This window comes from Manis javanica, chromosome 4 (genome assembly GCF_040802235.1).
Source record: "Manis javanica isolate MJ-LG chromosome 4, MJ_LKY, whole genome shotgun sequence".
In the NCBI taxonomy this organism is placed as follows: domain Eukaryota; kingdom Metazoa; phylum Chordata; class Mammalia; order Pholidota; family Manidae; genus Manis; species Manis javanica.
Genome location: NC_133159.1, coordinates 149,012,318 through 149,033,927, shown reverse-complemented (window position 1 = coordinate 149,033,927; position 21,610 = coordinate 149,012,318). Strand labels below are relative to the sequence as shown.

The 21,610-nt window shown below is 40.0% G+C and overlaps 2 protein-coding genes and 1 pseudogene across 5 annotated transcripts; 2 read left to right on the top strand and 1 right to left on the bottom strand.

Annotated features, from left to right (window-relative positions):
- The window catches only part of LOC140849100 (DNA ligase 3-like), an 854,661-nt pseudogene that overhangs the window by 66,754 nt on the left and 766,297 nt on the right, over positions 1-21,610 (bottom strand).
- On the top strand, positions 1,618-12,058 carry LOC140849242 (leucine-rich repeat-containing protein 37A3-like; the record flags this gene model as incomplete). The annotated part of the gene is made up of 7 exons (XM_073236214.1): positions 1,618-1,633; positions 2,962-3,031; positions 3,799-3,879; positions 6,652-6,723; positions 7,294-7,368; positions 9,344-9,462; positions 11,526-12,058. Coding segments are annotated over exons 1-7 (966 nt in total), but the record flags the coding sequence as incomplete, so codon positions are not given.
- LOC140849093 (leucine-rich repeat-containing protein 37A-like) lies at positions 12,020-20,200 on the top strand. Of its 4 annotated transcripts, XR_012130658.1 has the most exons (5): positions 12,020-13,216; positions 13,589-13,693; positions 17,638-17,771; positions 19,002-19,050; positions 19,133-20,200. XR_012130658.1 is itself a non-coding variant. In XM_073235339.1 (3 exons), exons 1-3 carry the CDS (start codon positions 12,065-12,067, stop codon positions 17,686-17,688), a joined length of 1,308 nt encoding a protein of 435 aa, XP_073091440.1. In that variant the 5' UTR covers positions 12,020-12,064; the 3' UTR covers positions 17,689-20,200. The 4 variants fall into 4 exon arrangements, 1 of the variants encoding a protein (XP_073091440.1); XR_012130657.1 differs by having other exon boundaries at positions 19,002-20,200; XR_012130656.1 differs by having other exon boundaries at positions 17,638-19,050.

Genomic DNA, 21,610 nt, shown 5'->3' with positions numbered 1-21,610 from the left:
GCCTGGCTCCTGACACCCATATCCTCTTAGCACCACTGGAATCAACAAGTCCTCAACCTATAGTTACAGAGAACCTTCATTAATTTCCAAACATGAAGAAGTCCACATCTACTCGTCCTTACTGCGGGGAGTCCTATCAACCCTTTCCTCCCAATCCTCAAGCCCTCACTCCCTTCTCCGCCCCTGTTCAGCAAGAAGCAGCCAGAGAGAAAGCAACGTCCACAAACCCATAGAGGAGAAAGGGGGGAATGAAGGATCCCCACCAGTAAGATGGCAAACTTCCGGCTTCTCTTCGGGGTCCTCAGTTCCCGCCAGCGCCACCTGAAGCCCAATCACCTCTCGCCCCCCTCCCAATCCCAGCACCTAGCCAACAGCCACCAGCCCCATAGAAGTGACACCTCAATCAATTCATGCCCCTTCCTATATAACCCAGCACCTTTCCCTAATAAAGCGTAACTCTCCGGTGAATTGCTGCTATGTGTCGCTCCTTTCCTTTCAGGTTTAGTGAGATGAGAGGAATTAAAGGTAACCATATTGTCACCTAAAAGACAAGAAAATATAGAATACTTATATTAATGTGAACGCCATTAACCCAGAATATTTTTATAATTTAATCTAAATTAACATTGAAATATTAAGTACTTAAGTAGATGAATTATGTAAACAACATTATCAAGAATATAGCTACCACAAGAAAAAGAATATAGCTACCCAGAGGAGAGACTGGTGTTTAGGATTTCAATGCAGGAATTGTTATACCAATATTAAAAAACAGATATTTGAAGTGGTGATTAATTGATATAGTTGGAAATGTCTACATTTACACTAAATAAGCATATCAGAAATGGCCCTAACATCTCTAATTACCAACTAAAAATCTCTCCAGTCTCATTGTCAAGGAAGTAATGCCTACATATACTTGTCTTTTGTTTAGAAGTAAGGAGATACTATGTTGCTATAAAAGGTCAATGTTTATTCTTTCTCTTTTGCATGCAGAGCTGTATATGTCATCCTTATTACCCTAATTAATGATGTTCTTTTGCAAGAAGAGTCTTCTTGCAAATATAGAAACTTAAAGGAGTCAGATATAAAGGGTCTTACATGACAATAAAAGTAGTCCTTTGAGTTTTCAAACCTTTCAAGTCACAAGGGACACTTTTGTATTGATCTTCTTAGGTAACTCTGCCATCTGGGCTCCAAACCTTCCAAACACAAATGAGATAACTGCTCAGTGGATTAGGCCCTTCATTACTTCTATTATAAAATATTTTGTAAGCTAAGTATTTCATTATAAGTATTTTCATTACTTAAAAAATATGCCAATCAATAAAAAGGCACAAAAGAATATGACAACCACTGTGCTTAGTATTACAGGCATAAAAGTGGGTAATACAGGGTTCCTACCCTTCTAGAAACTCATGATCTCACAGGGGAAATGCACTTGCCAGCTCAGACCACCATGTATAAGCACTGAATGAATGACAAAGTGCTGAAGAGGCACAGAAGAGGAAGGTATTTGAAAAGCCTTTTAGTTTTAAATGATCCCTTTTCTGGACTCCCCAGCTGTTCATTCATTTTATAAATCTTTGAGTTTATGTCCATGTATCAGTTTTAAACATGGTAGACAATGCAGGTAAGTAAGACCTTGTCCATACTTTAAGGGAGTTTATACTCAGAGGAAATGGGGTGTAAAAATAACTATATTAAAAAGAGGAAATGGATGTGGGCAGTGAGAGGTATGAATTGTTCGGGGAGAACAAAAGAGGGGAAAAAGACTTCAAGTTAGAAAAAAAGATGCTACAAGAGCAACGCTGTTAGAGCAGCAGCTTGAGGGGCTTTTGGGTATGTCAGACAGACATCTCAGGAAGAATAAGTTTGCAAAGAAGAGTGGCAGAAAGGCAGCACAAGGGAAAAAATAGCTTGTCCTATAGAATACATCGGGTGTTAGGGCGAGACCTTCTGGGGCTTCGAAGACCAAGCCGAGGGGAACAAGCTGTCATGCTATCTCGACAGCACTCTAGGACAAACTTCAGCCTGCTGGAAGATCACTTGGAGGGCTTCTCACAGCCCAAGCACCCACCCACAGTTACTGATTCAGTTGGTCCTGAGTAGGGCTGAGAATTTACATCTTCGATAAATTCCCAAGCGATGCTGGTGTTTTTGAGAACCACTCATGGAGAGTTAATGTGGTGACTTTGTGCAGGACCGATTAGAAAGGAGTGAACCAGAGGCAGGCATACCCTTCAGAAGAGTTAATACGCATCTAGGTGAAAAGTGAGGGATTAAGCCTGAACCAATAGAAATAAGAGAGTCACCTGTAATAGTCAACAGTGAGTGATTTAAAATAAAAATCCAATACCATGTTGTTGTTTTCTGTTGTCCCACCACTGTACAACTGAAGCAGTTAAATTCATGGACTATTATAGCAATGGAAACCAAAAGTGAACTTCCCTTAAAATAATAGAAAGTATAATTCTGAATTAGTTCAAAGTAATTATATTTAGAGGTGTAACTTCCTTTCAAATTTTGTGAAAGAGCATCTTTTATTTTTTCTGGTGCTGAGATGGCCTAGAAAGAATAAAACCAGGAAGGTTTGTAAATGTGAGAATATTCCTTTCAATATTAGAAATTATATATGGAAATAAAAGCTTTTGAGCTCCTACTATGGAATTTGATAAGACCACAAAAGTTGATCTAATCAGTCCTTCTGCTGTCAGGAAGGATTATCTCAACAATCTCTCAAGATCTAAGGTTGTGTATTTTATTTATGAAGATAATGAAAGTGAAACTTAGGTGAGGACAGGGATAGGAGCTCTGGAAGGTTCACATAATAATTTCTAAGGTTTAGAGTTTAGATAAGAGCTGTTTATTCAATGTGATTATTCTAACCTCTACTAGTTATCTCTGCTAATTAGATATCTGATGGCTAAGACAATATTTTTCCTTTTCCTTTTCCCAAAGATTTATCCTGCAATAAAATACAGGGTACTGAAAGACGCACATTCGAATCACTACCTTTTCTGCAGTTTATGTAAGTTACAAATACAATTTAATTATGTTTGGAATTTTTATAAACTTAATTGTAAACCTCTTATGTTGAAATATTTTAAATGGAGAGCTACTAAAATTATGTGGCCACATCCTTTTTGTCTCTAGGAAACACTAGTGTAAGAATTATCATATGGATCAGAGTGACTCATTCTAGAGCAGGGGTTCTCAAGTAGGGTGATTTTCTGCCCAGGCAACACTAGGCCGTGTCTGGACACATTTTGGTTGTCAGACTGTAGTTATGCTGCTGGCATCTGGGGGACAGAGCCCGGAGATGCTGCTCAACAGCCTACAGTGCCCAGAACAGCACCCACAACAAGGATTATCCAGCCCAAGATATCAGCAGTGCAGTCATGGAACCCTTTTCTAGAGAATTAAAGATCACTTAGACAAGTGTTCTGGGCACTTATTCCTTTGTGTCTATCAATAGATGTACAAACATGAAAGTATAAATCTTTCATAAAAGTATATTTTATTTTATTTGTATTTTCTGTAATAATACCACTGATACCAGGAAAAAAATGAGAAGATGTCAATTACTAATCCATCTTTCTCTTTTTTATACAACAAGTATACTTGATATACAATCTATTTTTTCATACAAATATTAAAAACAAAACAAATATCTTCCATAGTGAGATTTCTTTAGTGTATGAGGAAGTATTGAGGTTATGTTTCATCATATACAGGTTAGAATCCCTGCCAAAGGATAAATGTTCTGAAATAATTTTTTTCTCCTTTTTCTTGTAGAAATCTTGGCTGCAATCTAATTGCAGAACTGAGCTTTGGAACATTTCAGGCCTGGCATGGAATGCAGTTCTTACACACAATGTAAGTTGAATACACGATGAATATGTGTAAAAACATGATACAGTTACTAGTTAGCTGGGGGTCAGCTCAGTAGGAGCTCTGAAAAATTTGTGAGATCCATTTTTTTTCCAATGAGGAAACTAAGGTACAGAGGGGCCAGGAGACATGTCTGAGTCATACATGGCAGGCTACGCTTTCCTGATCTTTTGCACAGGCAACAACCACACTCCATCATGTAACACCCACGTCTGCATTGTCACAGGGATCCACGACTGTGACGCTCTCCATGGTGGGTGGGCCTCACAGTTCCACTTCTGAACCTAACTCTTTCCTGCTCTTGGAACACAGCGCTGAAAGAACTAGGTTTAGCACAAAGTTCTCCAGGGAGCAACTGGTGTCGGTGCTTCCTCAGCCATCAGCTTCTTTTAAATGAAAGGAGTTCTGAAAACTTGCCACAGGGATCTTCTCTCCTGAGTCACCCAGAAAAATACCTTTCAAACAGTGTTTAGCTCTGACGTGAATTATGTGTGAGCAGTAGGATCCTTTGAGGTATGGAAAAAGTTGTTTGTGTTAAGTTGTCTTATGCAAAATAGTCATAAAGAAAATATATTGCTGTAGCCTCATTCCATTGTACTTTCTTTCCTGACTATCCAATAAAGAATGGGGGTTTTCCTCCCTTTTGCTTGAATGCTCTGTGGCACAGCCAAATTCTCTGTGACACAGGCAAATCCCTCTGTTTCATAGTTTTCAGTGAATGAATCGTGCACTTCTTTGGATAAAATTTTCCTAAGACTTATTCTTTGTGATGCTATTATATTTGGAATTGTTTTCTCAATTTCATTTTTGGATTGTTTACTGCTAGTGTACAGAAATACAGCTAATTTTTGCTTACTGATGTTGTGTTCCACAACCCTGCTGAACTCATTGATTAGTGCTGATGGTTTTTTTCTAGATTCTCAGAAATATGTCTCATGGGCTTCCAGTTTCCCAGGAATGTGTTGGAGCCTTTCAAAGTCTCTATGAACATCTTCTAACTCAGCTTGTCTTTTTAAGCTTTTTGGATCAGCTATTTTTTGTCCACTGCCTGGCACACCTACCATATTAAACCATTTGCCTGTAATTGTTTTTAAAAATGCCCTCTGAGGAGAGGCTTTTAGCACTTGGCAGCTCCCAGTCAGGTCAAAGACAAGCCTTTCAGGTAAGGTCCTCCAGGGCACCACCAGACAGTAACACGAGACAAGTCTTTGGGAAGGAGGCTGTGAAAGACCTCGGGCTGTTTTTCAAAGCTACCACTGGATGGAGAGCAAAGATCTAGGAGAAGTTAAAGAAGCACAGATCTCCCTGTTTGTAGAGAAATTAATGTTTTTCTTGAATAAATGCTCCCCATATTGCGGTAAGCCCACTGATTAAATATCCAGAGTTCTGAAAAACCTGGTTTGACCATTTCTTGCTAGATTTTGTTGTTCTTCCTTTATAGGATAAATTTTCAGATGTCCTTACTTCATCATTTTCACTGATTCTCCTGCAACATGGTTTGAAATCTCTAAAGTTTTAATGACAACAGGCTAAGTAGATATTTAAGCATGGGAGGTGATTAGGGAAAAGGAATAAAAAGAGAAAATGTAATTCTGGTAGAGGTTTCCCGGTGGGTAGATCAAATTTGAAAAGCTATTTGTATATTTAGTGCTCTCAAAATTGAGGTTAAAGTAAAAGCTGTCTTAAATCCCTTTCCCCCATACAAGTTAAACCCAGGCTTTGGAACGAGAACTGAGTTCAGATTTCAGTTCTGCTTCTTAGTACTAGCTTGATGATTTAGGACAAGTTATATAACCTGTCTTTACTTCAATTTCCTCACTTGAAAAATGGGGTAAAAATAATAATAGTATTTAGCACAGAGGGTTATTGTGAGGATTAAATGTGAAAAGCTGATCACAGAATGCCTGGCAGCCCAATAGATTTAGTTGTGACAATAATATTCTGCAAAATGCACCAATGATTCTTGATTAATATTAATTTAAAAGAAGATTTTTCCTTCCTGTTTTTTTTTTTTTGGTCTGTTGTTTGTTTTAAAGAATTGAGAAGAAAATCTCAGCATTTTGTAATACAAATTTGCATCAAAATTGAATTTGTTCATTTTATTGATGCATAAGCAAAATGTTACTTATTTATTCAAAAACATTTATTAAATACCTAGTAAACACCAGGCACCATGTCAGACACAGGAGTGACACTGACAGTAAAGTGTGGTCCCTGCCCTCAAGGAGCTGACAATCCAGGAGACTGACAAGTGAACAGGTGATTGCGTGCAGTGTAGCCAAGGCTGTGACGGGAGTAAGGGTTTTACCACCTCCTCTCAGGTTTATCCCTGTCTCTTTGGATCCAAAACCAAGGAACTGGTCCTGCTGTCACAGCAAGGTTTAAACTGTGGAACTGTTTTAATTTCCAGAACTGAAAGAAAAGCACCTTGAATTATGGAGGACCTAGGAATACCATTTCCTTCAGAGCAACGGGATTTCCCCCCAGCGTAGACACTTTGTGGGATTCTCAATCTGAAAAGTTTTTGCTTTCTACTTTTTTCTGTGTTTTTCCTCTTTCTCTTCTCCCCTTTATCATTGAGAGACCTAGGTAGGTAGTTCCCAAAGCAAGAGTGCTTTACAGACTCTAAGTGTGATTTATAGGTAAAGACATATAAGGGTTTCTTCTTTTAACCTGTAAGTCCCATACCAAAAAAAAAAAAAAAATGAATATGTTTCATGAAATGCAGATAATTTTAATTCTATTGTATTTTTTCAGAAATCTCAGTCATAATCTTCTGACAACTGTTGAAGATTCTTATTTTTTCAAATTGAGAGCATTAAAATATTTGTAAGTATTGCAACAATCTCATGGCTTATGAGATGATTTCTGCTCCTTTACTTTCATCAAAGATTTAGTGTTTTGCATTTTGGTTAAAAAGGAATCATTTATATTTTAACTGGGTTATTGAAATAAGAGTTTTGGGCAAAGAAAGGATTAAGAAAGAATGTATATGTGCAAGCCAACCTATCAGAGAAAGAGAGTGGCGCTGAAGAATGCGCAAAGATATGGGATGTGTAGATGCGTGTAGAAACATAATTTATCCCAGAAAGCAAGGAGGAATAAGGTGTATTTTTAAAAAGTAAATACTCTAGAGTGGTGGGTGCAGGTGAGAATGAGAAGCAGGGTGATGACAACAAGATCGTAGTGTTCAGGGCCAAGGTCATTAATTTGTTGATGCAAATACATTTAAATTTCTTCAGTAATTTCTCTCTGGAATTATTATCTGTGGCAAGTAAACTGTGGCTGGCTAGACAAAGAAGCTAAAACTGAAGTAATAATGTGTCATTAAGTATCTTTTTAAGTATAGAGTTTTTGTCTTTGGGTTTGTATCATAAACGTTTGTGCTTTTTCCTTCAGAGACATGGGAAAAACCCAAGTGACACTTAAAACAGTGGAGAGCATAGTCATGATGAGCCCAAAGTTAGAAAAACTGTTAAGTTGATTTTTCTTATATTTATTTTCACTTAGTTGATTTTTTTAAGTTTCATTATTTTTATTAAGTCAGGCTTATTGAATATGATTTTCATGTAATAAAATTCGCTTTCTAAGTGTACAGTTTGATGAATTTTGACAAATGTATAGTTATGTAACCACCACCATTTGAAATGCAGAAGCCCTGTGACTCCAAAAAGGCCCCTCATGGCCCTTTGCAGGCAAACCCCTCCTCCCACCACCAGCCCCGGGCCACCACCAGTCTGATTTTCATCCTGGCAGTTTTTGCCTTTTCCAGAAGGTCTTATCAGTGAACTCATATCGCATGTAACCTTTTGTGTTTGGCTCTTTTTACTTAGCATAATCTTTTTGCGAATCATCCATGTTGTCACAGCTGTCCCTCCCTTTTATCGCTGAGTAGAGTTCCGTAGCAGTCATTAATTAATGAACATTTGAGTTGTTTCTAGTTCTGGCTATAAAAAGGGATGACAAACATTCATATGCAGGTCTTTGTGTGAACATGTTTTTGAAGCATCATACGCTAGTTATGTATTTAACTTTTGAAGAAACTGCTGAGCTGTTTTCTAAAGTAGCTGCACCATTTTGCATCCCAGAAAGCAGTATACTGAGAATTGGCAGTTGCCCCACATCTTCACCTCATCCTTATATTCACATTTAAAAAAATCTTAGCCTTTCTTGGAGGTGTGTGGTTCTGTCTCATTGTGGTTTTAATTTGCATTTCTCTAATAGATCTCTAATCTCTGATGATGTTGTCTATACATGTGCAGACATCTTCTTTAATGACATGTCTGTTCAAATCTATTTTTTAATTGGATATGTATCTTATTGTTGAGTTTTAAGAGTGCTTTATATATTCTGGAAAAAGTCCTTTCTCTCAGATATGTGTTCAGCAAATATCCTCTCTCAGGTTATAGCCTGTCTTCATTCTATTAAAAGTATCTCTGAAGACCAGAAGTCTTAAATTTTTGAATTTTGATTAGCTCTAATTTAGCAGTTTTTCTTATAGGGTTTGTGCCTTTTTTGTGTCTTATCTAAGAAATCTTTGTCTGGGAACCCATTGCCAGATCCAAAGTCACAAAGATTTTTCTCCTATGTTTTCTTTTAATAAGTTGAATACTTGTTGGTTAATTAATTTAGGTCTATCTATGATCCATTTTTATTAGTTTGTTTTCACATACAATGTGAAGGGTCAAATTTCATTTTCTATCTTTGTACTTTTAAAAAAATGTTTCTGTAGGGCTTTTGACAATTTATTACACAACTTACTGCACATTAAATTGTGCTATCCCTTTCCAATATATCAAGCTAACAGAAATTTGGTATTATGCTAAGGCTAACTAATGGCCTTACACAAGACTACTATGGGAAAGACCCCTGCATTTAGCAGTCTGCTCTCGCCATTTTTGTCAGGTGAGCTGAGAAATGACTGTCTTCCCCTCACCGTCAGATCTACTGGCCCCTGCTCTAGCCTCGTCTTGCTCAACGTCCCACCGCATCTGCCAGCCAGTCCCTCTCTTGTCAGCTACATGCCTTCCTCTCTGGGTATCCAAATCATTTCCCTATGTACTTAAAATACTAAAAACACACTGAAGAAGTGAAATTCCTATGCATAATGTTATCTAATGAAGAGCTGATATTCAAATTTCCTCAGTTGTCTCAATTATATCATTTATTTCTAACAGATCAGTGTCACCCAGTTCTAATCCCTATCACCTTTATTCTAGGCCTACGATACCCACTTCCATTCTTACCCTACTGTGAAGCATCTCTGTCCTCCTGTTTATTTACAGTATTCAAGAACAACAGTTGACCAACTCATCCCTAGCCAACCTCACAGGCCATATGTGCCAAGAACTCATTTTGCACAGCCCTGTGGGTGGCCTGGGCCTGCCTCTTCTACCCAGTCAAGTACCTCCTTTACCACTGATTGAATTCTCTGTGTTTCAATTTATAGGATTTTACCTCGCCGTATGGCCTGCTGCCTCTGCCAATTTAAGAATAATATTGAGGTCTTCTGCAACACAGTCAAGCTGCATTGTGACAGTGAATGTCTGACAAGCACCACATATTGTGGTGAGTTACCATTACCCGATGATAAGTTTTATTTATGTTTTAACTGTTAATTTTCAAACTAATGGTATTAATTGCATTATTTTTATTAATTCATTAAGAGTTCAACTCCCTACATTTCCAAGAACTACTCCTTTGTTAAAAGTCAGATTCTCAGTTACATTATTAAGCTAACAGTGACCGCAATCCACATACTTAAAGGAACAAGACAAAGGAATGGGAGGGGAAAGAATGAACACTAGTGGCCACATCCTGTGTGCTGTGCTCTCTGCCTGGTGCTTAACCCCTGAATGAGAACTTACACACGTATTACAGTTCACAAACTGATTTTATATGCATTAGGTCTCATGTGCCCTTTGTCTTGTAGGATAAGTATAGATATATATTTTCTTTATTTTGTTTTTGCAATTTTTACAGAAGAGTACAAGTGGTGCTATTTTATAAAAGTTTTCTTTGGAACCTAAGAGTTTCTGGTTCTTTAACCAGAAGCTGCTGCTCAACCCTCCTAATGGATGGGAAGGCTCTTCTGTTGTTAAACTGTCCAACTCTAAATTTGCTCTGAACTCAAGCCTTTCTATTCCCAAAACACTCAGGTTCTTTTAAGTATTTTTCTATAGAGTAGGTTTTATTGGCACTAACCTGATGACTTCCAAAATGTGCTTTCATGCCCAGATAACTTGGATACTGGTCTCTGGGGCACATCATAAAATGATCTGGGGCACATCATAAATAATACTTTGCTTCTTGTATAAATACAACGTTGCTTATTAAAAAAAATTTTTTTTTGCCTGTTATATCACTCCCTTCTCCCACTAAAGATGGGCAAAAGAAGCATTTTCATTCTACTTTTATAGGTGAGGAAAAATGAGATCCAAATGTTATATATTGTAGCCTAGTGCTCAGGTCAGCTAGCTTCAGCTTGGAGCTCTCTGTGAGCACATGCCTCCCCCTCTGACCCTCAGCACCACCACCAAAAATACTTGTACTACTTCTGGAAAATAAACCCAGTTGGCCAGTGAACTTGTGCAGCTGCCCTTGACCTTCACATAGTCAGAAGCCTTGGATGGTTACCCAAGTAGAGCTGGAAATACTAGAAATGAAATTAAATGAAAGCAAAGCAGGCATCTGAAAAAGTTTTCTTTTTTTTCCCTTTTGCATTTTAGGACCTCAGTATTATTCCATTGGTTTATTGAATATTCCACATTGACATAACAACCTGACAGCTCTCTTAACCCACACCCCAGATCCCTGCTCAAATTTAAGCAGAGCCAGGGTAGACATGGTGTTTTTTTGTTTTTGTTTTTTTCCCCCTGTATAGAGCCTTCTCTTATGGGGGCTGGGATATATGGAAGCAGGGACCAAGCAAAGGAATAGCTGGGTAGGTGGAGAAGGGCATATGCAGAAGGGAACTTGTTTGCAGTGGGTGGTGGTGTGGTCATCTGTGATGGTAGCAAGAACAGGAACACACTGCAGAGGTTAAGAGAGAAAGCTTCTCACTCCCTTAGCATGTGAAGCACTACAGGATGGGGTATGTGAACGTGAGGAGTCAGTGTTAGATCTGCAGAGAATCTAGCTGAGGGGGAGCATTTGTCTTCTAGCCTTCGCTTCTCTTGAGCACGGACAATTGGCCCTCAGGGACCAATGGAATAATCCTGCACGGTGTATTTTGCACTATGGAGTGTTCCTAGCAGGAAGCTGTTTCTTCAAAAGACACATTCCTCTCCTTTTGTTGTTGCCGACCAAAGGTTTAAGTTTGTGTTTATTTTTCTCCTATTCGAACCTCAAATGTTTGCTGATTCCCAATTTATTTGACTGGGATACATAGCTGTGGACTGACAAAAAGCTGTCTTATCAGTCTTTCATTATCAAAAGCCTTTCTATCAAAAGTCTGTCCTTTTTTTAACATTGAGGCATCATTGATATGCAATCTTATGAAGGTTTCACATGACCAACATTGTGAGTTCAACATTCACCCATAGTATCAAGTCCCTCCCCTACCCCCAACCCCATTGCAGTCGCTGTCCATCAGCATAGTAAGATAAAAAGCAATCTCTTCTTTTTCACAGATGGTGAAACATCTATAGGGAACCCAGAATGGTCGTTCCTGAAGGCATTACTATCCCGGAAGAAGAGTAGCAGCTCTGAGCTGACTATCGAGCCAGAGAAGGTGGACGCAGACAAAAATGCCATCAGTTTGTCAGCCTTCAAAAGCGAGCAAGCAGACTTTAGCCAGGAAAGTGTTGTTAGTGCACTAAACTACGTATTACCTTATTTCTCTGATGGATATCTGGAAGGTGCAGAATTAGCGTTATTACAATTCATTAAAAAACTTCTTTCAAACTTACAAGGAGGACATGAACCTGTGGGGCATCTGCCAAACAATGCAGAGAACACCTCTCTTCCACCTGGATCCAGCATTTCCGCTGACAAAAATAAATGGGGAAAAATCTCTGTTCCGGAAGATATCTTACATGCCATGCTTCTACATTCCAAACTTCTGGGTCCCAAGTTTCAACACCAAATCTCCGCCAAAAAATTGGAAACTGCCCAACTACAAGAAAACAGCCCACCAGAGATTCAGAGTGTAGGGAAGAGGCTGCGGAGTATGAAGGTGGTCAACAAGGGCCCAAAGGGCATACGTAAGAGGCAACTCACACAAGTGAGGAAGGCTGGCATCAACAGGAAGCAGAGGGCCCAGCCCCTTGCCGAGAGCACAGCCGAAGAAAAAGGGCTCACGATGCCATCCCCATGGGCGCTGGAGGAGCCTCACGTGGAGCAGCCCCCCAGGGAGACCGCAGGAAGCTCCTTCAACACAGAGTCTTCATTCCAATGGGAACAGGAGGCAGCCGTCCCTTCTGTCCAGTACTTGATGGGCAGCCCTTCTGCTTCCAATACCCCAAAATCTCTACCTGAGATTACATCAAAATCAAAAGACCTAGCTGATAGCATTTTTGTTTTAGAAGCTGCAAGTGCTGAAATTAGAAATATGAAGGCTTCTGAACCAACCTCACATTTCAGAGAAAAGTACCTCTTTCCTGAAACATGGTGGGATGTGGTTCACAAAATACACAAGGCCAAAATGAGTAGACAGTTCAGCAATAAAGATTCACACAATAGCCCGATGGTTGTGAACAAGCCTCCATTCGCTGCAATGAGCCATATGAACTCCCCTTCACAAGAGGCTTTTTCATCATCAGAACTGACTTCTCAGGAAAATCCTTTTCTGGAACCATTTTCTCTTTTGGATCCTTCTACAGAAAACCCTACTGCTCCAGAAGAACCTACCCCTGAAGTCACTGCCCATAAGAAGGGTTCCGCTGCAGATTCTGCGGTGACTGTAGACAACTTTATGCCAACTCCCAAACTCAGCAAGGAAACACAGAAGGAACACGACAATGTGGGCACTGACATTCCCTCCACGTCCACAGCCTTCCCTTTCCCAGGGAGCTCATCTCCAGGTGACCACCTCGAAGCTCAGCTAAACGAGCAGCTGCGGTCCCTCATCACCAACAGTGATGTGAGAAGGCTCATTTCTCATGTTATCTGGGCTCTGAAAATGGGCTGCTCGGAGACTCACCTGAATCCGGCCTGTGCCAGGCTCATCTCCCAGACTGGCCTCCTGATGAAGCTTCTCAGTGAGCAGCAAGAAGCAAAGGGGCCCAGGGCAGACTGGGATACAGACCAGTGGGAAACAGAAAACTACATCAATGGGAGTCCAGAAGTGCAGAGTGAACAGAAAGAGCAGGAGTTCCAGGAGGTGAGGATAACTCCCAAAACGTGGCCCGCAGCCTGTTAGTCAGTTTAGGACATGGCATTGAAGCACCCAGGCAGGAAGACCACGGCCGCGGCCCCTAGTCTATGTCTTGTCTTGGCTTTGGACTTTGGGGAAGACAGTGATCTCCCACTGTGCTCATTCAGACAATGATGCCACAATTGCTGGGGTAGATGAGGAGGGGACCTAACACCCAAGATAAACCGAGAAAATGCTGATTTATCATTAGCATTAGATTTGGTAAGTTCTTCAAAAACATTTATGTTACCTGCCTGAAAAAATGAGATTTTAGAATAGTTAGCTTTCATCCTTTCCACCTCTTTGTTTCTAAAAAGTCATTTTCCATTATTTTTTCAGTTCACAAAAGAAGTTCTGGGGCATGACCATCACATCAAAGTCATCTTGGCATCAACAGTGGCAGGAGCAGTGATGGCGTTGATTGCAGTTTTCTGTCTCATTGAGGTAAGGACAACAATTAATTCAGGCTTCCAGAGGATAGTCTGTCTTTAGATTCAGTATCCACAAACTGAAAATCAAAGCCTCTCTCCCACTTCTTACTACTCAATATTCCTTTTTAGTCACAAGGACTGAGATATGCTTTGTGCTTTTCCTGCAAAGTATATGCCAGAGACTTTTAAAGGAACCCCCCTTGCAGGAGATCTCTGTGGAACTGATGCCAGATAATGAGCCTTTAGACTGTTTTGAGAGGTTTAAGAAGGCCAGAGTCGACTTGACAGTAAAATATCTTCAACTCAAAACTATGTCAGTTTGACACCAGTCATTCCTGTCCTACCACTGATTTCTTTCCTTGTTGACTGGAATTATGAGGGATGTGTGATCTCCACCTCGTGAGCGATCAGTCACCCTGGAAGAAAGGACACGGCTAAAAGATAAAAGTGTGATCTTGTTGATTCATTAGATTTACTTAGCAACTTTCTTCCCCATCATGTAAGGCATTGAGGAAATAGGTTCAGTCAGATCACTGCAGCCAAAAGCCCATGTCAGGGTTTCTAAAGCACTTGGTATTGACGGTCCTTCTGGAGCTGGCTTGCCTGCCTGCCTTTTGTTCAATAACACAATGGTTTGTTATCTTTCCCAACAGGCAGGGATGACAACAACAGTGATTTTATTAGCTGGTAATCCTGACTCTACCATACCAACCCAACCTCATTTTCTTTATTTATCTTTTCTAACTGTCATGACAGCCCTCTTTCCAGCCAGAGCGGCTCCCCAGGATGCCCAGTCACATGCCCGTTCCTACTTTTGTCTGTTCCTTTTCCCATTAAAATTCCCTTGTTGCACTCTGTAGAAGTCCCTTGAGTCTCTCAAAGCCAACTCAAGTTCATGTTTCTTCATGAACCCTTGCCTAAACACTCCAGTCCTCCTGGTCCTAGTCCTTCTGTGAGACTTATTACCATTTCTTAGAGGCCATGGTGAGGCATTCCTCTCCCCTGCAATGTGAATATGATAAGCAATTTTTTAAAAGGCAGCTCCCCAAGAGAGAAACACCAAGGTCAACACATGGTGGAGCAGAGCAGAGATATTTTTTTCCAGGGTTATAGCAATTAATTTTCTTTATTGAACAAAACACAAATGTTGAAATATTTCTTTTATAAACATGGAAACATTTAAGTGAACTAAATATTTTAAAGTGCACTTCTGTCTTTTGTACAATAATATAATCATTCAGTCTAGGGCAATAAAAAGCAAACAAGACCACAGCCTTGAGGGCAATAACTTCAGAGTAGAGATATTTAAGGACCAAAGGGCTTCCTGGCCTATCCATCTTGAGTAAAACCTGACTGGATGGATGAACTGTTAAAGAGAAATGTGTACCTGCAGGTCGCTTGGTCAGGTCGCTTTAGTGTGCCAAAGAGGCCTCACCCTGGTGATGACCAGAAACCCCCTGATTATCTATCTAGACACAGCTAGTCTGTGGAACAGATATATTTCTCATTGTCAAGTCATACTCTGGCATTCTGACTTTTTATCAATGCTGTGATACTAATCAGTTGAGATTGCAGCGAGTGAGTTCTCTCTTGGTGAGTCTCTGAGTCTAGGAGACTGGTAGCTAGCATGGGGTCAGCTTGCCAAGGCCTCTGGGAAAGGAGTCATTAGCCATTGCCCTGGCAGTGACCACTGTACCTCCAGGTGGCAAAAGACCTTTTGCTGTTTTGGAATTTATATAAGCTTCCATAGTGCTTTTAATGTCCATGTAGTTTAACCTTGCATTTATATATATGTAAATATGTATATGGTTTCATTATTGCTTCTCCTCACTTAGATGATAAGCTTTTTGAGGACAGAGGCCATGTAATGTTTTCCCTGTGGTAGACAATAATGGTGTTCAAGGGGGAAAGAGGAGGCAATGTCAGTTCCACAGTAAGGAACAATGCCACCTAACCATGAGCTGAAGCAGCATGCAGAGTCCAGCAATAGACTGACCCGTGTGTTCCTAGGACTTTTGAAATGTCACCTTTTAATATTCTCATTGGTGGAAAAAGATGAATAAATGGTAATAGAACAGCTCCCTAACTATATGGGGGGTGGGGGAGAAATAACAGCAGATCTCTACCTTAAATAAACATATTTCAACAAAAAGAAGAGAAGAATCCATGAAAGTATTAGAAAAAAATAGAAGCAATAAGCAATATTTTTATATCTTGTGGTGGGAAAGAGCTTTCTAAGCCTGATATGACAAGCAGATGCCTTTGATAGATTGGTCACCTTGCCTGTGACACCATTAGTGAACTTAGTACTGATTTATGCCAAATTTCAGACTATATTTGCCATATATCTTCTGATCTAATCCCCACACTCCTGTGAGGATGGTATCACCATCTCTCTTTCACAGATGAAGGAGATCAGTTTAAGGCCCCAAACAAAGGTAGAACCCAGTGGTGCTCAACTGCAAAGTCTCTGCTCCTTAATCCACGGTTGTTTTTCCTCCTTGAAGACAAGAACCCTGAGAGATATTCGAAACATTGCAATTCAATGAAAGCCACTGAAAGGATTAGTATATTTAATGTAAAAGTTTTCTAGATCTAGAGGAGGAAGACAAACGATCCAGGGGAGAGAAGGACAATGGCAAGAGCAGGAGGTGTGCCGGCCCCACCACCAGTCCCACTGCAGGGCCCGGCGGGTGCGGGTTTGCTGGAAGGCCTCTGCCACCTGATGGTATAAAAATAGTGTCTGATATTTTCTTCTGGTTAACATGTGTTGTTGCATTTTTTAATCCATCTAGAATTTGTTTTATTTGCTGTTTAGTGTGGTTGAGGCAGTGAATCTTAACTTTTTCTCCCACATGAAGATCCAATTGTTTTAAAATCCTGTACTGAGTGGTTCATTCTTTCTTCACTGATCAAAAATACTATCTGTGTCTGGACTCTATTGTGTTGATCCAGTTACCTTTTCTTGTACTAGAAACACACTATTGAATTCCAGGTGCTTAATAACTTATTTTGATATCTGATAGAGTGAGCTCCTGCCCTTTGATCTTTTTCATACATTTCATAGCTTTTCCTTCATATTTTCTAATATTTTCCATCAAAATATTAGCTGGCTAGATTTTTAATTTAAAAATTATCATGGGATTTGAATAAGATTGCTTTATATTAGTAGGTAAATTGAGGAGAACTTTTACCTTCACAACAATTTAGGAATATGGTATCTCGGGGTCATGTATTCATATCTTCTTAAAGTCCTTCAGAAGAGTTTTAATGTTTTCATCACATACGTCTTTCACGTTTTTTGTTAAGTTTACCCTGAGGTATTTTATGCATTTTTGCTGATGTAAATGGGATCTTTCTTCCATTTTAAAATTAGTTACCCATGGTGTATAGGAATGCTTTTGAGGTTTGTATATTGATCTCTTGATTTTGTATCTTAGTGAATTCTCATATTATTTCCAATAAAATTTTAGTTGATCCTCTTCGGCTTTTTAGGATGTTCATCACTTCACATGCAAATATGTTTGTCTCTTCCCTTACAATGCTTCATTTTTCTTATCACATTGATTAGGACCTCCTCAACAATAATGTATAGTAGCAGTAATAACAGGCGCCCTACTCTTGTTCTTTTTTTTTTTTCCACTCTTGTTCTTGACTTTAAAACAATGATGCTGTTTAGGATCCTTGCAGATAATTTCTTTTCCTAGTTCCAAGAGTTTTCATTAGGGATTATCTGTTGAATGTCATCTAAAACAATCAGTGAAATATATTGCAAGCTACCTGCATGATCCAAGTTAGGTACTGTGGAAGAGTCCAAGGACTGTTAAATAGAATTCCTGTCCTCAGAAAGGTTATCATTCCACTGGTAGATGAGATTTAAAATGAAAAGATGAATAAAGATTTGGAAATAGTGCCCATCATGATGGATAATCATGATCATGTTTTCTTTCAAAACAGATGTTCTCCTGTAGAAAGGCAAAGCTGGATGAAGAAGGAGGCTCAAGATAAATACTGATCTGGCCATTCCAAAGTAGAATTTTAGAACTAGAGGAAAGCTTAGAACTCATCTATTTCAATCACATCATTTTACGGTGAGGAAACCGTCAAAGGCAGAAAGAGTAGTTACCCTACTGCCTCTCAGAGGCAGCTCCCCAGCCAAAGCTGAGTTAGAATGCGCCTGGCACAGTCGCATCTGCTGTCACTAGGCCTGGAAGGAAAGTGGCTGGAGGGGAAAGGTTTGGTTGTACCTCTTCCTGCTGGGGGTGGACATGAGGCCTGGCCAGAGGTCTGCTCAGAGGCTCTGGGGAAAGGGCAGAGAAGGCCACATGGTCCTGGAAGCTAGTCTCCTTCAACGCTGATGGAAGGTCAAATATATGAGCCCTTCCTGTCAATCATCCCTTCACATCCTACTGGCTTATGGGCCCCCAGTCTCTATTGCCTTTACCAAACCTCACAGAATTTTAACTGGGAGAGACCTCAGACAGGAGTTTATCTGTACTTCTTACAATAAAGAAATGGAGAAGGAGAAAAGGAAATGATCTTGCCCCATGGTCATAGAGTGAGTAGTAGAAAGATGGTTCCTTCCCACTGGGGACTTCTCCACTGATTATTGTGCTTGGGCTGTGAGCTCCATTTTATGTCATGTACCACACATACCATATAGGTACAAGCAGTTTCTAAAACACACGCATTATGCACTCTGATTTTTTTCTATTGCATTTGTATTGAAAAGAATATTTTGTGTTTCAGTGCTGGTCATGACCTTTGAACTGATTTCGTGAACCATTCACTCATCGGTGAGAGTCTGACATATGAAAGTTAGTGAGCTAGTTGGACTCAGCAATAACTTGGTGTGATTCAACTTATAGAATAAAGCAGCTAGGAAAATAGAAGCACCTTCTCCCCCACTCACCAGCAAGTGACACATGTGAGACTGAGTCCAAAAGATACTGGTGTAAAATGCTTCTGGAGAGAGTAAAACACTTCTGCCCGGTGTGCTTGAGCAGTTCACTTACTGCACAAGGGCACTTGGCCAGTGGCCAAGAAGGTGAGTGGGGCTGAAATCCTGCCTACACTCCATGCCAAGCCACATACAAAGGTCTCCCCAGAGACACTGTGGGGCTATAAAGGACAGATACAGAGAAGTTCTGAAGCTCAGCATGCATGGAATAATTTTCCGGATCCCAGGTCTGTAATGATTTTGCTTGTGACAATGGACTGAGCTACCCAGTAGTCTTAATAAGAGAGAGATACACATTGTGAGAGACATGAAAAATAGCATGAATCACTAATTATTATCTGTGTGTGTGTTTTCCTCCAAGGGGCTTCTTTCCATGTCTGGATAAACCCTCAGAAGAGGGTGAGAATCAGGTAAATTTGAGAAGGATCAAGTGCTGTTGCTGGAGAAAGCAAGGGATGCATGGAATTAATACCTCCTTTTAATTTTTTTAAGGGGGCGTTTTCTGGAGAATGCGGCCACTTTGGCTCTGGGATATGTACAGAAGCCTCACGTGAGAAAAACCTGGCGCAGAAGCTACATTAGAAGGATGGAGGGTAAAAGATTAGGGACAATTTAAAATTCTTATCTAAAATGAGGTAATAACTAAAAGTTTTATTATTTCTTTTAACAGTAAAAGATTTGGCATTATTCTTCTTGTCCCAGGGAGCTCAGTGAAGTCGTAATAGAAAAGGATGTGACTTCAGGGTTGGGTGCCAAAGGGAGGAGAGTGAAGCCCAAGATACCAGCACAGAGGAAGCCCCAGCCTGCCCGGGGCCACCTACAATAAGACAGGTGGACACAAAGATAGGGAGCTGAAAAAACCAAGAATGGAGAGTCTGGTACTGCTGGGCTTCCCAACATGTGGGCCGGGATTGCCGGCAGCTCCAGGTTCCTATTCTGGGAGAGTTGCCTTATTTCATAGTGGGTGCATAAAGTGAGGATTAGATAATATCTTTTTTATATAACACTACCTCAAATTTGCACAATTCTTATTAGTAAATAAGAACTACAAAGCAAGAACTACTGATGTTTTAGGCGGAGAAGAGACATGATCCACCTTGAGTTGTAGGAGGAGTAATTTAATGGTGGCCTAGAAGTACAGAGGCCACTTGGGGGTTTAGATAAGTAGGAACTAGGAGAAAATGGGGCACCAGGTAGGAGGTTTTGATGCAGGTGAAGAACTTGGGACACTGGATCTACTTGAGTGAGAACTGGAAGGACAAGAGCTTATGTTCACAGAGTGAAAGATTGAACATTCTAGATGATGATAAGGTTCATGCATCACCTAGGAAAGGGGATCAGTGAAGTGTCAGGAATCTAGGAGGTGAAGCCAGTTGGATACTCCTGGAGATTCATTTCCTTTCCCCTTTCAGCAGCTCAGCAGAGAACTAGTTCAGCAGGTACCAACCACCTCAATGGAAAAATAGACTTCATCTTTCTAATGAGATCATTTCTTTCATCGTTGCAGTTTCCACTGTTAGTGGTATAGATGTTCCCTGCCTTGCCATCATATAAGCGTGATACATTCCAGACAGGCTCCCTCCCTACAGGGCCCCTAGCCAATGGACACCTGGGCCAGCTAAGTCTGGCCTAATTCCCTCTTCCCATTCTCTTTGTAAGTTTCCCTGAGAAACAGTAAAACCCTTCTTTATTTTTGCACATTTGGTACTGCTGTCCTCTTCTCTTCACGTAACAAGGGTCAAGGAATTTTGTGCCCAGGAATACCTATGGGTTGTTGACATGGAAATATTATGGTAGAGAAGAGCTAGAGCTTAGAACCAAAGTCTCCAACCATTCAAGGGCATCGTTCATTAATCTGTCAGCTCAGAGAGTCTCATGTTTGCCTGGTTCAATCTCTGCATCAGATGGTGTATTGATTATCTGGTGTATGCAACAGATTGCACCAAAATAATGGCTTGAAACAACAATAAACATTCCTCACAATTTCTATGAGCCAAGAATTCAGAAGTAGTTTGGGCAGTTCTGGTTCTGGGTGTATTCTACCTTTCATGAACAATTTCTCTGTAGCATGAGATGCTGTTTGATCACCTTTTACCCACACAACTTATTTCAAAATTCAAATCAATCCTCCTAAAACTTGCCATTACTTTATCAAGTATGTTAAGGTAATATTCTAAATTCTTTGCTGTCTGTCAAGTAATTTAACTTAATCTTCTAAATTCTTTGTTGCCATTTCACCAATCTTCACAGCATCTTCACCAGGAATAACAGATTCCATCTCAAGAAAACACTTTCTTTGCTCATCTATAAGAAACAACTCCTCACCCTTTAAAGTTCTATCATGATTGTAGCAATTCAAATATAATAATAATGACAAGGCTTTAAATATTGCAAGAATTGTCAAAATATGAGAGAGAAATGAAATCAGAAAATGCTGTTGGAAAAATGGCACAAAAAGTCTTGCTTCATGCATGGCTGCCATAAACCTTCAGTTTGTAAAACATGCAGTATCTGTGCAGTGCAATAAAAGCAGGTATGCCTGTAGGAAGATACACTATATTCATGGATTAGAAGACTCAATATCGTTAAGTGTTCTCAATCTACAGATCAATGTAATTTCTATCAAAATTCTAAATGCATTTCTGCAGAAATGGAGAAATGGATTAAATTCATATGGAATGGCAAGGGCCATAGATAGACAAAACAATTTTGAGAAGAAAACAAAATTGGAGGCCTCACACATCTAAATTTCAAAACATACCATCAAGTTATAGTAATCAAAACAATGTGACCCTGGCATAAAAGCAGACATAATGTAGGGGGACCCCAGGGAGGGCAGTAGAGCATAGAGAAGACAAGTAATAACTCCGTAGTATCTTACTACACTGATGGTCGGTGACTGCAATGGGGCATGGGGAGAGTTCAACATCAACAGAACAGAGCCCAGAAATGAAACCACACATCTATGGT